The following is a 17017-nucleotide window of genomic DNA, read 5'->3' on the forward strand; positions in this document are numbered from 1 at the left end:
TGATAACTTTTACTGTGAATGATCCGATTGGGCGCAACTTTTGGACCGATTCTGAGAAAGGTCCCATACAGTTTATGGAGTACTGCCAACCATTAATGCTTATACTGTGCTAATTCTAAGGAAGTTAGAAGAATCCTGGCAGCACATAAAGGAACGGTTATGTACATGAGGAACCATCCAGTCCGATTTCTTTTCCAGGCCTGTGCCGGCTCTTGGTCATGCCTACAGTACTTCCATTTAGTGGATGGAACGTGTTATTTTGCATCGGTCCGGGGTACAAATAAAACTGGCAGGTGACTGGAGGCCGCAAATAACCAAGCTGAATGAAGAAAGTGGGGCGCAGTGTCTAATGAGAAATGCCTGTTACTGATGAAAGACGACCGGCCCAGCTAGAGTACACAGACTTTTATCCAGCGACTTGTCCCGCGGGAGCCATTGTTACCTCACAGCTAGTGTTCCAGCACAATTTGGAGAGAAGCCCAGGAGCTACTAGCACTTAATGCCAGCAACTGTGTCCGTTCCATTATGTCGCTTGTGGCTGAAGTAAAAAAAAAAAAGTGCAAAAAAAAATATAAAATAATAGCATTGAGTCAAAAGGTTTGCATAAGAACACTGAGTTCCAAGGGTGGGTTATCAGTACACTTATTACAGACCTGAAGTGATCTATATTTTATAACTGAATAGTGTGAGCCCTAAAGTTGTTTTGAAGCAGAGAATTGAAGTCTCCTACTGGTGATCATAGCTTTTCAAGTAAAAGTTGAATAAAAAATGACCACATGTCAAGTGCTAAGGACCTGGACCGCGTTTATTTATGGCTGGCAAAATAAACGTGAATTATTTCAACAATTCAGGTTATTTTGGTTAGTAAGCCAGAATGCTAATTTTTACCAAAACAAATGATTATCTAAACTCACACTTATGCCGAATCTGTTGTGATGCTAGTTAAAGCATTTTAACCATGACGGCATAACTTTAAATTATGATGTTGAAGCATCATGTATAAAGTTATAATGCCAACAGAGTTAAAATGCTTTAATTATCACAAGTGTCTCAGCATAATGTCTCATCGGCATTTTCAAGGGTCGCCATACTGATTGTCGACAAAATGGCAGCATACCATCCACTCCACATCGGGTCCCCATGGTAACTAACTGTTCACCTGGTAGACTGTGATTGATAAAATATTGCTAAAATATAAAACAGTCTGCTAGGCAATGTATAAGTGTGACAATAACATATTAAAGTGCATCACCCAGAAGCACAAACATCACACATTTACCACATGCCACACTACTGAGCACACAGCTGCGTAGGAAGCCTGTACTGTATATCTGAGATGTACACACTTATGTGTGAGAGCACACCAGCACTGCACAATTACACAGCCCTGGAGTTAACAGCTGTGAGGAACCTTGAATGAGGGAAAGTTCAGTGTTATTACACAATTTGGGGCTCAAAACCAAGACCAAGCCGAGAACATGCATACTAAATCGGCTACTATAACCGCTAGGACAGTGATTCCCAACCTCGGGTCCTCAAGGCACACTAAAGCTGGCCACACACTAGACCAACTTTCATCCAACCAGCCAACTTGTTGATTGGTTGGAATGAAAATCTGGCAACGTATGGGAGTAAATGATGATTAGCAATTTATTATTATTATTTTGCTCCTAAATGCAAGAAAACAGATGAATAAGATGTCAGACAAGTTTGTTAAATGTTTGATCTAAACTATTTGTTCAAACAACAGATTTGGTCCATTTTCTGGCGTTTGGGAGCAAATTGCTGATTGTCATTTGCTTTCATCCTGTACCAGATTTTCATTCCAACCAATCAACTACTTGGCTGGTTGGACAGATAATCTTTACATGTGTGGCCAGCTTTAAGCTGGCCACACACTAGACCAACTTACATCCAACCACCCAACTAGTTAATTGTTGTTTGAACAAATTGTTTAGATCAAACATTTAACAAACTTGTCTGACACCATTTTAATCTGTTTTCTGGCATTTAGGAGCAAATTGCTGATCATCAGTTACTCCCATACGTTACCAGATTTTCATTCCAACCAATCAACTAGTTGGCTGGTTGGACAGATAATCTTTAGATGTGTGGCCAGTTTAACAGTTCTGGTTTTAGTGATATCCATGATTGTGCACAGATGGTTAAATCAAAATAGCTGAGGCACTAATTAAGTCACTTGTGCTCAAGTATGGCTATCCTTAAAATCTGGACTGTTAGTGTGCCTTGAGGACTGTGGTTGGGAACCCCTGCGCTAGGATATAAACCGCCCATCATCCAAAATGTTGTAATCAGGTAGGATCGTTTTAATACAGTACAAACGCGATTGTATCCAACATATAAACATTCCTTATTGTTTTGATGTCTACAAGAAAAGGTAAATGCAATACATTTCAACTCAGACTGGACATCGGACGAACAAATGGCTTTTTCGCGTTGTCCGAGCATATTTATTTTAATATGACAGTAGTTTTGTATCCAAACACTCTTCTATTAATCCCTGGGAAAGGGGATGGTGGGGGGCTGCTATGGAGGAACTCACAAACGTCTGACAAAATGTCATTACCCCATTCTATTCAGGGTCAATGAATATAGTCTATAGCAATCACTATACAATAGGTCATAATGGTAATGGCCATTATGTGCGCTGAAATGCACTCCATGAAAATGCAGGTTATCAGATTTATTATGTGCCACTGACATTACCGGGGCGCAGGACTGGCTTGAGACACGTTCGACCAGTACGGTCGAACAGGGGCGTCACACCATAGGAGGCGCACCACTCCCAACCTCTCCGATTTTCAGCGGGACAGTCCCGTTTTCGGGCACTGCCCTGCTGTTCCACCCGCGGGCCGAAGTGTCCCGCCGGTGGTCGGGAGGTTGAGCATTCCCACCGCTGCAGCTGTGCCGGCTCCGGAGGAGAGGAATGACGCCCGGCATCCATTCAGTACAGCGAGAGGGCTGGGGGCAGCCCAGCTACTGAAGGAGTGCTGGACTCACCAACAGCCTAATGTTAAATGGTAGGCCTGCCATACAGGCATGCCCCCCAATTAGCGTCATTTAGGGGGCGTGGTTTATGATAATAGGCCATGCCCCCAGCTTGGCCACGCGCATGGAAAGGGTACATCAGAGTCCCTCTTTGCACAGCTCCTCTTCGAGCCGGCACTGTCGAGGCGCTAGGTAATTTGGGTGTCCATCAAAGTGTACCTATCACCCAAACACAGTTGCACAGGAACCAGAAAGTGGAATAGATGTCACATTAAATAACATGTTTACATTTGCAGTACAGATGGATAATGTCATCTACATTGACTTTTGCCATGCCAGCATTGGTAGCCATCTTCTGAGCATTTATGAAAACTCATATTAATTATGTTAACAGCCCATAGTATAATGACAGGTGGATGCCCACTGTGTGCCTGAGAAACATCCTGTGACATCATCATTAAGCTGCCAGCTCTCTGTACATTGGCTCTGAATGATCACATGTGCACAGTCTGTCCACACAAACAGCAGATTTATATAATGTCTAAAGGATGTGGGACACATAGAGGAGGTGCACAATTGTGTATATATTTTATCTAAATAGTGATGTGTGTTAATTACTGTAAATTCCATTAATGTCAAGAGATTAAAAGTTCATTACCAATCTTCAAGTTGTACGTGCCTTTTTTAATCACATCTCAGATGAGAGAAAGCAGAGAGATGAAATATGGCAGCAGCTTGTAGGAACCGGTCTCATACAACTTAATTTAATCTAATTAATCATGAGCGTGAGGGGACGCCAGGACTGACTTTATTACATGTTGCACCTGTGTGAGTTTAAAACTTTTTTATAATGGGCAAAGAGTTGCAGAATATGCTTCTTTATTCTAGTATCAATCCCACGGGAAAAGACTGTAGGATACATTTTACAGTGACCACTACATGTACTGTAAATTTCATAAATAGGATTTAGAAGAACCTTGAAGACCGTACATTTTTCACAACAAAGACAACAGTTGCCAATTTAGGATACAGCGCCATCTACTGTCCCTCAGATATATAGCTTCTCAAGTGATACTTAGCCCATCTCAGTTGTTATACTCCTAACAAAATATGCCTAGAAATAGTATTATTTGTGCGGGAAAAAACAGCCCTCTCCCCACCTCTAGAGTACATTTCAATCAGTATGCTCTGAAAAACAAAATCAGGTTCATTTGTGTCTCCCAAAAAAAACAGGCAAATTTTACAAGATAATGTTAGTGGAAGAAAATGTACATTTGCGTAGTGTAGTGATCTAATGGTCACCGTAACACAGGATTTCATTACAGAAGTATCATGTTGGCAATTTACCTGAAAGAAGACTGACATAGCGGCAATCAATCTCTTATCCATAATGGCTGCTCCAAAACTGTCAAAGTCATCTGGATTGTAGGAATAAATCTGCATCTGAAAATATAAGAGACACAACCACTTTAGTTTAAGCTTTCAGATGTTTTGATGATCTCTCTCTCTATACAGAAAACACTTTGCAATTCCTTTGTTTAAATGGAAAAAAAAAACAGGCATCTTGCTGGTAGAATTTACAGAATAATGAATTCCCTACCTTCATTTCTATGGGTATTGGAAGTCTAAAGAGTTACGTCATCAACTAAAAGACAAGGCTGTTATTATTTATGTGGCATCAACATACTCCACGAAACTTTAGAAATGGGAACACACACAGTAATAAAACAAGGCTGGGTATTAACAATCCTATAGATTGTAAGCTTGCGAGCAGGGCCTTCCTACCTATATATCCGTCTGTTATTACCCAGTTTTGTTCTATTAATGTTTACAATTGTAAAGCGCAACGGAATATGTTGCGCTATATAAGAAACTGTTAATAAATAAACAAACATGTAAAAGTATCATGCTTGTAAGCTTACCACCTACAGTCCTTATAAGACACAAGTGTCACCAATGAAAACCAATGTAATGGCATCAGATCTCATGGTTCAGACATTTATCTGAATGAACTGGCTATTATTGGTTCTAGAACTGGACCCGATGCAATGGCGATATTTACGCACTCGAGAGATTATCGGCTGACTGTGCATTTGTCATGGCCGCACTGCGCACGCGCCAAAGTACCTCAGCGATGTGTTATATTAACTGTCTCAGCTTACAACTGCGAGCCCGTACGCAGATTAAGTGGTTCCGGCGTCTCAGTTAAGGCGTCCATTCTGCGCAACCATAGGCCTACTCAGAAGGGCGATTATCGAATGTTCTACGACAGCGGCTGTGTAGGCGTACGCAGTCGCTTGGATTTGCGTTGGCCCCGGTGGGGGTCTCACTACATATCCTGAAAGTCTACGAAATGAATACATTTTCGCACAGCTGCGGCGACTGCATTTGCGTACATCTGTGCATCAGGCCTTCCATACAAAAGATTCAAAAATGTGCGAATTGCAAATGTAAATATGCCGTGCGGAATAGCAAGGCTAACACGGAACTCAAAGAAATTCATCTGCAAAATTCTATTTGTGCAAAATCCAATATTTCACTCATCTCTTCAGGCCAGAATTGCTGGACGAGCCATTAGAAACGTGCATATAAAAACATTTCTATACAGCCTGTGCGGGCAATTTAAGACCAATCAATATGTATGTAGAATATTCTCTTTTGTTATTAAACATTGTTTGCGCAGCTAACGATATCATTTTTAGGTAGTCCATTTAAATTGCGACTATATTAGTGTTTGCAATATATAGAACGCTGGCAGATTATTTATGTAATGAAAATTATTATTATTATTTTAGCCTTTAGCGACACTGCGGATAGCTCCCTACGTGCATTCTTCACCATCTCCTTGTGTGTAACAATGTATCTTATTGGCTGTAAGCAATCTCCTGATTAGCTGCTAAACATATGGATTTGATTTTCCGCTTTGTTAATATAGAGATCTTGCAGAAGTATGTATGTACAGAGAAAATAAACGTTTGGCCATTCCCATGTGACAATGGTTACTCATGAAATCTGCCTGCAAAATATAAAGGCCTATTTTTAGTCTGCCCTTATAGAATACACAAAAGATGTCTATGTATATAACCATAAGGTTTGCAAATCTTAAGAAAAAATAATATCATACAATTGATGGGCAAGTGAAATGTATTTATCTAAACGCCACTAGTTTAATATACATATAACAACATTAAGACGCATCAAAAGGCAAATTAGAGACGATTGTGACTTCCACTGTTTGTATACACTGACATAGGTTCGAAAGAGGGGCAATGCTGTAGGTTGGTGCACGTGTGGCTTTCGCAGTAGGTGCAAACCCTATGACTGTACCCTAGGGCCCAACACTGGGTAAAATTTACTCGTTAGGTGGTAATGCAGCTTTAAAAGGTGCTGTGGACACTTTTTGGCATCTTATAAATAACAGTTAATGAGAAGACTAAAGACCGCTAAGCCTAAAATACAAGTTATGTTATAGGATGTATGTATAACCTTCCTACACTTTACAGAGCATTGATGTAAGTGTAAAAGCTAAAGAACCCTATATTTAGTGGTGTTCTGCTAAAAGGAGGACAAAAGTGTCTTCATAGGTTTACTCACAGGGAGACTGTAACAAGGAAAACATCCCCACAATCACAGCTTTCTGGAAAATCAGCAATTCTTTAAGCTTTCGGGAAGGTTTTAAAGTGTATCTGTGAGTGATGTTGGTAAAGCTGATTATAAAGGGGGTATTCTAGAAAAATGGAGGAATCTGAAAAAGTTTGTAAAAATGTATTTAATGGAAGGACTAGATCATTTTACATATTCTATTCTGTAAGTCAATTTTTTGTGTTCCTTAAAGCAACTTATACTCAGTATCGGCTGCAAAAGTTTATTGAAAGCGATGGTTTATTGTGGAATATATTTGCTGACTTTTTTAGTCTCCAGGGAGGTAGGCGGTGGAATGGGAGGTCCAGGTGTTAACACCGTGTGTGAGAGAAGGGGAAGGCTTGATGGATGATGCCACAAAACGCATTGTTGTGGCCCCTCCCCAACTACGTGATGCAGTCAATATCCCGACAGCGGGGATTCCCGGCAGTGAGAATCCCGGCACCTGTCAGAATCCTGAAAGTAAGTAGCGGGGATAAGGGGTGGGTTAATGTTAGGCACTAATGGGAGAGGGTTAGGTTTAAGGTGTAGGGAGGGTTCGGTTAGGTTTAGGCAATGGGGGGGGGGGGGGTTGGGAAGAGGTTAGGTTCAGGCCCCCGGGGAGGTAGGGTTAGGGTACCGATCGATGTCGGCATTCTAACCCAGTCGGGATAACTGCGTCAGGGTTCTGATCGCCGGGATCCCGAGCGCCCACCGGCAACACCGCACCCATCCCCCCAGCTACACAATGCCGTGTTGTGTGCCATGGAGCAGTAGGATGTGGGGCTACAATGACTATTCACCATGAGCCACCGAACTGCCAACTTCACTGGGCATTAGGGGTGCAGATCTACGCTCCCGGGCATCTGGTAGAACTCCCCGAAATATGGCAACCTCCTGGCACATTCTGGAACAGTAGGCAAAAATGTGTAACCACTGCCATTTATTTTGTTTAATTTTTCTTTACTGTGATAGGTGCAGAAGCTATAGCATCATTACAGAATATGTAGTAGAAAAACTAAAAAAAAAAAGACTACTTAAGGCAAAAATAACTATTACTCTTTTAAAAATCACCCCCCCATCCAAGTAATCCCTTCCTACAGAGGAATGCCTCGCCTGTACCAACCACAGTATAGTAATAAAACATTCCCAAATTCCAGCCTGCAAGAACAAAAAGGGAAAAAAATAAATAAATCTGAATCCGATGAACTGGTTAATGCATTTTAATTTATCAGAATCAAACAGCGGAGAGTACAAATCCAACAGTTCGATATACAACTGCGCATAATTTGTCACACTTTAAGGACATCATTTATTAACAAAAATGAGGTGTCTGACAGAGTCCATGATGCAGCCAACTATTTACTCTGCTAAAAAACAGAGAGATAAGATATATCATCGCAGCTTACAGATTCCATTTCACTTAATGCAGTCTATAGTTGGGAAGTCTTTTATTTACAAGTGTACAATAATTCACTTCAATAACACCTTCCAGCACTACGGAACAAAGCCAAGGCAGACGCGACTGCAAATCCAAGGTCAACATAGGACAATGTGGTAGCGGATGATGAAGCTTGGCCAACGAGGTGGCACAACTGCTACACCATACATTTGGGGCTGTGGGATCTGCTATGAACAGGGCCCTATTTGTGAAGAGTTTGTATGTTCTCCTTGTTTGCGTGGATTTCCTATGGGTAGTCCTATTACCTCGATCAGTCAAAATATATATATACGGTTAGGTTAAGAGGTTAGTCAATGTCTTTTGTGGTAGAGAAGTTGGACTGTCAGCATATCTACCAAACGGTCGGCAACTGTGCTAGTTCAGTCATGTGATTAGAGGATGGTAGGTACGTCCCTGGAAGATGTGACGTGACTCCACATGGCATGACCCAATGTGGTGCAAACAACATACCTCTACTTCACAGCTAGTTCCAAGCTAATGCTACTAAATCTGCTGTAAGCTCCGATAAACACATAAAAAAGCTTTTATGACAAGAAGGATAAATGGCCCATGGATAGCTACATAAATAGGTAGGGGAATAAATCTAGATCAGTTGTCGGAGAACAGGGGTAAATTACCCCATTTGGGGTAAAACTGAAATTCCTGGGGGTAATGGACGGACAGCCGGGCATGCATACGAATCATTGCATGCCCGGCTGTCCGTCCATTACCTCCAGGGTAATGACATCTCAGCCGGGTGGACAGGACGGCGGCAGATGCAGGAACAGGGATTAAGGTAAGTAAGTGGGTTGTTTTTGTTTTTTTGTACAAGCGGCACTACAGGGGCATAACTATAGGGGCACTGCTACAGGGGCACTACTATAGGATTTCCTTCCTTTCAAATCAAGGGGGTAACGTCGGCGTATCTAAATATATTTTGGGGTAAAAGGTCAAAAAGTTCCCTGACCCCTGATCTAGATCTCTCATATAATGTTTTGGTGGGTTTTAGATTTTCCACAGTTCCCACTATAAAAAGTATAAGGAAAATGTGAGAATTGCGTTTACTGGCGGCCTCTGCTGGTGAGGTGAAGAAGTGCTGTCTAAATACACAAGGATCAGACGCATTGATGGAAACTACAGCCAGCAACTGATTGGATGACTGCGACACACGTCCAATCAGGAGTTAGCCATTATTTCAAACATGAAGGATATACAGTACAGCATATCTCCTCCCTTACAGCTCTGCAGAGAGGTCACCAGTACAAACGAGTAGAGAGGGCAGAACAAAGACCCCTCCAATGACAGAAAACACACACACGCACTTCACAACAATAAAGCAAGACTGGTTATTAAACAAACAGGGGTAAGGTCCCTGCATGCAACTTTACAGTACAAACACCCACACATCAGTCTAAGCCGCAATATGCGTCCCATTTGTAAACAGCCCACATAGATTGTCACCTTCATCCAGACCTCTTGAATAACGGGCAGGGGAGGAATACGAGAACATTATAGAGGTCGAGGCTTGTTTAACAGAGTATTATTACTGTGTTCTGTATCTATTACTGTATGAAAATAGCCAGCTGACCGCGCTGAGGCTTCGAATACAGGAGCTAAGAAATTGCTTTGTTCTGGGGCTAACAGCCATATGATTTACCATGAAATGAAGTCCTGAAAATCATTTTGGATAAATGGAAGTATAAATTTAATAGAATTTCCAAGACAACACAGATTGCTACACTCCAACATAAACAGCAAAGTCTAAATCATTCTAAACAAACGGCAACGTTCTCCGCTATAATAAAGCGCCGGGTGATTATTTCACTCACTCCCAAGTCTATTATTCCCCATTTATTTGTCTTCTATTTAAAGATGGCAAGTCAGTCATTTTAAAGCGGTTAGTAGATTATTAAATACATTTCAAAAAGACTGCATTAAAACCGTACACGGTCACATTTACCAATTACTCTCCAATTCATTAGCCAGTTAAGATATCATATGAGGGAAACTATCTTATTTTAAAAGACAAACAGAGTAGATTTATCAAAGCTTGGAGATAAAGTGGAGAGCGATAAAGTACCAACCAATCAGCTCCTAATTGTCATGTTACAGGCTGTGTTTGAAAAACGACAGGAGCTGCGACTGTTTAAAAGGAATTCCTGTGTGGTACAAGTCACAGCCCAGCGTATGTAGTACACTGAGGGGATTATCACTACGTCTGCGATGTGAATAAGATGCAAAATTGAAAGAAAAAGGCGCCACACCTCAAGGAGCGGCTAAGTCGCGCCAGAAGTCTTGCTTGCACCGTACGGCGTATTGAGGCTAGGTGCGTGAGGACACGTACTTCAGAAAACACAATCTTTGTCATCACACAAAAAATAAAAAAAAGGTAGGCAAATGGGTATGAGAAAAATATTTTACGTTTTTAATACAAGTCAGTTTACGTAACGTCCATTATTCATTCATTTATTGCAGGTGCAGTAAGTCGCCCGATAAGGAAAAAAACAAACAAACAAACCCTCATTTGTAAGAAAGCACAAGAAAAGCCATGAGACCCAAAGAAATTTAATTCCATGCACCTTTCACAGCCTTGAATTAAACATGGAGCAGGTCTCTCTCCGGAAAATCACAGGTGTGAACCAGATGTCACGCTAGTCTTCTCTTGAGATTACAGCTCACAAAACTTTTTACCTTTGGAATATTAACGAAGACCGGTATCCAGAAGACTGAGATGCATTAACAAACAAACAGGTATCGCATAGCAGCTTATCTGACAAGCCATTGATTTCCTTTGCTGCAAGATTGCATTTATAAATATGATTATTTTTCACATTTAAGTGTCTGCGCTGAACACTGATCATCCAGTTTCCAAAAACAGCAATATAACCCAATTTTATTTTTTTTGATTATAGGACTGAATAATTCTAGCCAACCTAAGAGTTAAATGAAGGTATCAGTTTCGTGCACAGATATTTAGCATTAGAAAATCCTTAAGTATTAGGGCAATGTCCATGGCGAGATATAGGGTGTCTATGTACTAAGCCTTGGAGAGAGATAAAATGGACGGAGATGAAGTACCAACCAATCAGCTCCTAACTGTCAGTTTACAAACACGGCCTGCAAAGTGACAGTTGGGAGCTGGTTGGCTGGTACTTTATCTCCGTCCACTTTCTCTCTCTTCAAAGGCTAAGTACATAGACCCCATGGTTTGTGGACTTTTAAAAAGACCACTGTAATTACACATAGGGAGGTGCGCTGGTTTGCACGATCCCCCCTTCACCACAATGCACTCTCTCACAATGCCGCTTCAAGACAATCATTAACTAGATAAAGCTTTGTGAATGCTGTTAGTATAAAAGAATATAGGTGCAAACGTAATGCAAGAAAGGTACATTAGCACTTAATGGAAAGTGAATGGGGCCTTGTACTCGGAGGGGACGAGAAACATCCTTTCAACAACTGATAACACCGTATCCCGACACCTATTACATAAATGCTCATTATCTGCCTGGCTTAAAGATACTAAGCACCCTCTCGGAAAAAGGGCTCCAGCATCCGAACACCCTTAAAAACGTGTTGAATGTTAATATGGCCCAGCAGCAGATAATGGTAAAGATGCACAATTTACAGGGTATACAAGTCAGCTGTCATTCTATTCACTGTGGAATTAATGGGCCCTTATTATATTGTAAGGCGCACAATGTACATCTGGGAAGAAATATGCAGGTAGAAATAGAACAAGATGATGAAATTAATATTCATTAACAACCCTCTAGCTGGCTAAGTGAAACGAGAAGAAAAAAACACAACTTACAGGACAAACTTTTATTACCCAATTAAGGGGGCGATTCAACTCAGCGGGAATTGAATAGAGCCGGGAGGGAGCTCCCGGAGCTATGCCATACAGTGCGCTGTTTAGTCCGACTAATGATTTCTTCTTGCATCCTCCTGAGGGTGAGAGGAGAAATACGACTAAAGTGCCGGCTGCGAAGCAGATTTCCAACTTAGCGCGGCGCTAACAGCCTCGCGGTTGACACTTTAGTCAGAGAATGACGGTTCTCGCGACTAAACACCCAGGTTAAGTCGCGATAACCGGCATTCTCCAACTTAATGGCTTCCTGTCGGAGTAAGCATTGAGGTGAATTGAATAGCTCCGGGAGCTTCCTCCCGGCGCTATTTAACTCCCGGTGCATTGAATCGCCCCGTAAAGTTAGCCAAGCCAAGGAGTAGAACCGAGAAGGGGGATTCTATCTTACATTCTATGGCCAACAGACTAGAATTTACAATGTATAGATTTTATAATGCTTTAAAATTAACAAAGAACGACACTCCAGTATAGAAAGCTGAAAACCGCTCTATGGAATTTATTGTTGATAAAGTCATTACAATTATATCGTACCTCAGTAATTGGTTTTAATTTACCCTAGGGATCTGTCCCATTCTCAACCATTTTGAAACCACTCACAAATCCAGCTAACAGCACCCACAGTCCCTTACCACTCCTCAGCAGAAGGCAGCGCCAAGAGTCTAAATTAAAGCAAATAGAGGATTATAGCGGATAACACAAAACGGCCAATTCAGATAAGTTTGAGCAATGTTACATTATTTTCTCAGTCACATTACTGGAGGAGGGGGACAAGGAAGCTAGCGCTACAATGACAAAGGCAAAGAAAGCCAGAACATGGTTACAGAGGCACCATTTTGGCACAAGGAACTCCAGCAGGAAATCATATCGGTTAGGGAACGTTCATACCAGAACTGTGATTGCGGTTTACAAGCGGCAGGGTCAGGATGCACTGACTGACTGAGTGCCTGACACTTGTACTTTGCATAGATCACTTAATCTCATTGTCACCGCATCTCCCCTATTCATGCTATAGGGTATGCTGAACACCGCTGTGATTGCTTGGTCAATCCTTAGAGCGGTTGACAGCGTTATCGGGTGAGATATGTTGGTTTTGAATCCAAAACCACCCAGTGCCCTGCAAGTGGCAGACACGCAGTCAATGTACACAGGAAAAATCATAGTGCGAATGATTCATTAGTCCTGCGTTCCATTGCCAGGCCTGGTAAGGAAAGCAGGACATTGCAGCGTAACCCAATAATGGAACATTACCAGATACTAAAAATGTCAGAACTGCATACATACCTGAACTCGCATATATATGGCACCCTCCGGCATGAGACCAAAGCATGAAAACATAGCTTTGTTTCACATTTTCGCGCCAATTCAGCATTCTAAATTATTGCTTGTGTAAAAGGCACCTTGACCTAGGAATATAGGCAAAAGGATTTAAAACGGCAAAGAGAGAAGTAAAAAAAACAAAAAAGCAAAACAAAACCTGTCAAGTACGTGTCTGCTTTAGCAGAGAACACAAGGCAAATATTGAAGATATTACACAAATGCTCATCACTTATTATTACCAAGACCTTTCTGTGAACCATCTTGTGGAAGGTCCTTATAGACCAATGAAATTACGGCTACTTTTCTCAGAACCCCCTACAAACACAGCCTAAAGAATTAGCATCTAAAATGTGTTAAGTGAAAGGATAATCCCACCGAAAACTAGAAATTTAGTCTTGGGTGCAATAAACAAAGTAAAATCCAGTCTTTACTTGACTGGTGTCCGGTATAAACACAATGACCAATCCTGCACTAGTTCCTGCTGGCAAAGCTAGATCAGTGAATATCTAAGCAGAGTCCGACAGGAGCGAGGAGAATCCTGCAATTACCTTGCACCTGCAAACCTGGTCTTTTTCAGACAGGCAACCTATTAATACTGCCAGCAAGTGGGGGGCAAGTCAGATCATTTGATGGAAAAAAATAAATGTAATTACATGTAAAATTCATTAAAAGAAAAAACTAGAACAGCTATAAACTATTTTAAAAATATAAAATCATACAAATATTTTGAAAATTAAAATCAATAACAGAATTGATTTTAATTTTATTTAAAAAAAAATTTTTTTTACAAATTTTAAAATTGGGATTTTATTTTACATTTTTAATATTTATTTTCCAAATTAGTTGAGCATTTTCCTTTGAGAGTCCTCATCAATTAATTTTTAACAACGATAACGTTTGGGTCCATAGCTAAAAATCAGTGTAAAAATTTGATTTCACATGGGAAAGGTGCCACGTTCAAATGGCAATGCGACAGCTTGCAGCTGTAAGCGGAAATTAATGGATTTATTTGGCTGCCCAGTGAAAGCAAGTAAGGACTTTATGTCAACTTTCTGTTATAATTGATTTTATGGATATGGCTCATGGAGAATTAGCAAATCACCTGTCTATAAACCTGCAAATCTGAAATGTTTCCTATTCCCATGGTTAAAACATGAGCTAATTACGACATCATCCAGAGACAACAGCAATTGGGAACAAGGTCTCAATTGATTTGTCTATATATTATACCTCTTAGACAACACTGCCTATAAGAATTATAGTCACGCTGACCTACCTATTCTGGGATTACCTCCGAGAAAGAGGAGTTTAATTTTTTTTAAATCTCAACGTCTTAAAGACAGCAACTGGTTCTACAAATTTTACTGAATAGTAAAAAAAAAAAAAAAAAAAAAAAAAAAATGTTTCTAAGAATGATGTCCCCTTTTGGGCCCCAAACTATTACAGAGTAATAAGCCATGTGGCCCTATCATGGAGCCCCCAGACAAGTAAAAGCCTGATCTGAGAAGTTAACACGAGCAAGGTTAGCCAGCCATATTGTCTGCATGAAGGGCAACCACAGATATGATGGTACACAAAATGGAGTTGGAAGATCAGGGCATGGTAGACTCTGCATCAGACTATTGTTTCTTATGTCTTTCCCTTCTATACAATGGACTGCACTGAGCTCTGACAGACATTTGATGTCTTTGCAAAGACGTTACCCTTCCCCAAATTTGTATCTTTATATGATCATATATAACGGATTTCCCTGGAATCCTCTTCCATGTTAATTTAAACATTTTTTATTGTATAGAAAGCCTTTATGATTCCACTATGACCTTATAGAGAGTGTAGTATATATATTTACAGAGAAATATGGTACTGCAGTTGGTGTCCATGAAAAAATAGTGACTTAAAATAATTTATTTTAGCTTAACTGGAAAGTACCAGATGTATGAATATTTAAAAATTGATTTATTTATTTAATTTTTTTTTAAGACATCTGGAAAAATTTTGGAGTTGGAGAATTATTGTGGATCGGTGTTAAAATAAAAATAGAAAAATCCTACATCAATCTATTTTAAGTTCTAAATAAGTGTAGAATTAATAAAGTGAAATGTATTGGGGCCTTAAACCTGCTTTCAGGTACTATGATAGCCCGACCCATTTACTGGAAGTGTGGTCACTTCTCTTCTGGAAAAGTGACAAGCATATTCAGAACAATTTAGTCCGTGCCCCAACAGAGCATAAGAAGGAAGGTCAAACCCAAGGAAGGGACTGAGTGGGGGATTTTAAGAAGTACTGATTATAAAATGGAATTACAACTGAATGTGATGCTTGTTGATTTGCTTACCCTTTATTTATATACCAAGTAGAGATATAATTAAATAACAAAAATCTCAGTAATTACACACTAGGTTCATTATATTGTAAAAACTATCAATCTAAATAAATTGAAAACATATCACCACCAATTAAAATGTTATCATATTCTATACTTTAAAAAAAAAAAAAATGTATTATTCCCCCGAAAAGTAAATTTCTTTCTCCAAGATACAAGCGTCCTTTAAGTGTGATGGACATTTTTACTATTTATCATTAGAGAGATAACAGTTTTGGTAAGTTAGATTTCTTTAAACAATACAAGATAAAAAGAGACATTAATTTTAATTGTAAGTAAGTAAACCCATTTACAGATGCTGTGTGCTTTAACTCATGCTACGTATTTAAAATCCCTTATGGCTGCTATACAGCCTTGTAAAATGGAATTTACTGCAAGAAAGCTGTCATGAGTCGCATTGCCAGTTAAATAATTTCTTTACGAACAATCTCATTTCATTATTTTTAAATTAACCTATTTCACATGTACTCCTGAGTACTTTGGCAGTGGAGGAGAAAAAAAAAAGGGTTCTGTATTTTATTGATTAGTGTGATGGATGAGAAAATTAAGTATTTTATAGGAGATGAGAACCCCAGATGACTGGAGGCTGTTTGATTTAAAACAGTTCAGAAATTGATTAGACTTCGTAACTGAGAGATTAGTTCAGTTCAACGACTTGAAAAGATTTTAACTGCACTCAGAAATCATCCTGCTGGTGCAATATCTGGCCACTCAAAACTTTGTGAACTAAGCCTAAAACAGATGAGTGTTTTAAAAGCCCCCCCAAAAAATCATTAAGTACCTGTGGTTTAATTTGGGTTCAGCTGCTTAATCACAATGCCCATAATTATTGGGTTCTTTTTTTTATTTTAAATGAGTTGTCATGGTTTATATATTTTGTGTTTTTTCTATATTTGTTTTATGGCTTTATTAATTTATGTGAGCGATTCATATCATATTGCTCTTAAAGTACATCTCAAGGAACTCATTTAAAGGACAATTTTACCTTTAGTGGAGCCATTCGCTAATTATGCTCTTCATATACCATGAATGGGGAAGGATGGGGATGCCTCTGAAATCCGTCTTTACATGAAGACTATTCACCTAAAAAACGTGAGATTTTCTCAAGTGATGTTAAAAAGGCAGAACAGGTACACTAATAGCCTTCCAAATAGAGCACTATGCATGTGCTGTAGTCCATTCAGTGCAGAGAGGTGGTGTCTGAACTGCCTGATGCCCTCTCCATATACCCTTTTTGCACCTGAGAGATACTGTAGGGATATTTCCCATCTCGAAAATGAAATATATATGTATTTTTTTTCAAAATTGGAATTATTAAGTATTGCATATTTTTTAAATAGGTTTCTATATTTTGTTTTCTATTTTTATATATACTTTT

At 39.8% G+C, this 17017-nt stretch overlaps 1 protein-coding gene across 3 annotated transcripts in view; it reads right to left on the minus strand.

Moving 5' to 3' along the window:
• The window catches only part of PTPRG (protein tyrosine phosphatase receptor type G), a 501503-nt gene that overhangs the window by 200327 nt on the left and 284159 nt on the right, over window positions 1-17017 (minus strand). For all 3 annotated transcript variants that reach the window (XM_088473430.1, XM_088473429.1, XM_088473431.1), the window contains exon 5: window positions 4357-4452. In XM_088473430.1, coding sequence (XP_088329556.1) covers window positions 4357-4452 — 96 coding nt within the window. The remainder of the gene's footprint in view (window positions 1-4356; window positions 4453-17017) is intronic.

Source organism: Taudactylus pleione, unplaced genomic scaffold (genome assembly GCF_031769625.1).
Source record: "Taudactylus pleione unplaced genomic scaffold, aTauple2 ptg000135l, whole genome shotgun sequence".
Classification (NCBI taxonomy): Eukaryota; Metazoa; Chordata; class Amphibia; order Anura; family Myobatrachidae; genus Taudactylus; species Taudactylus pleione.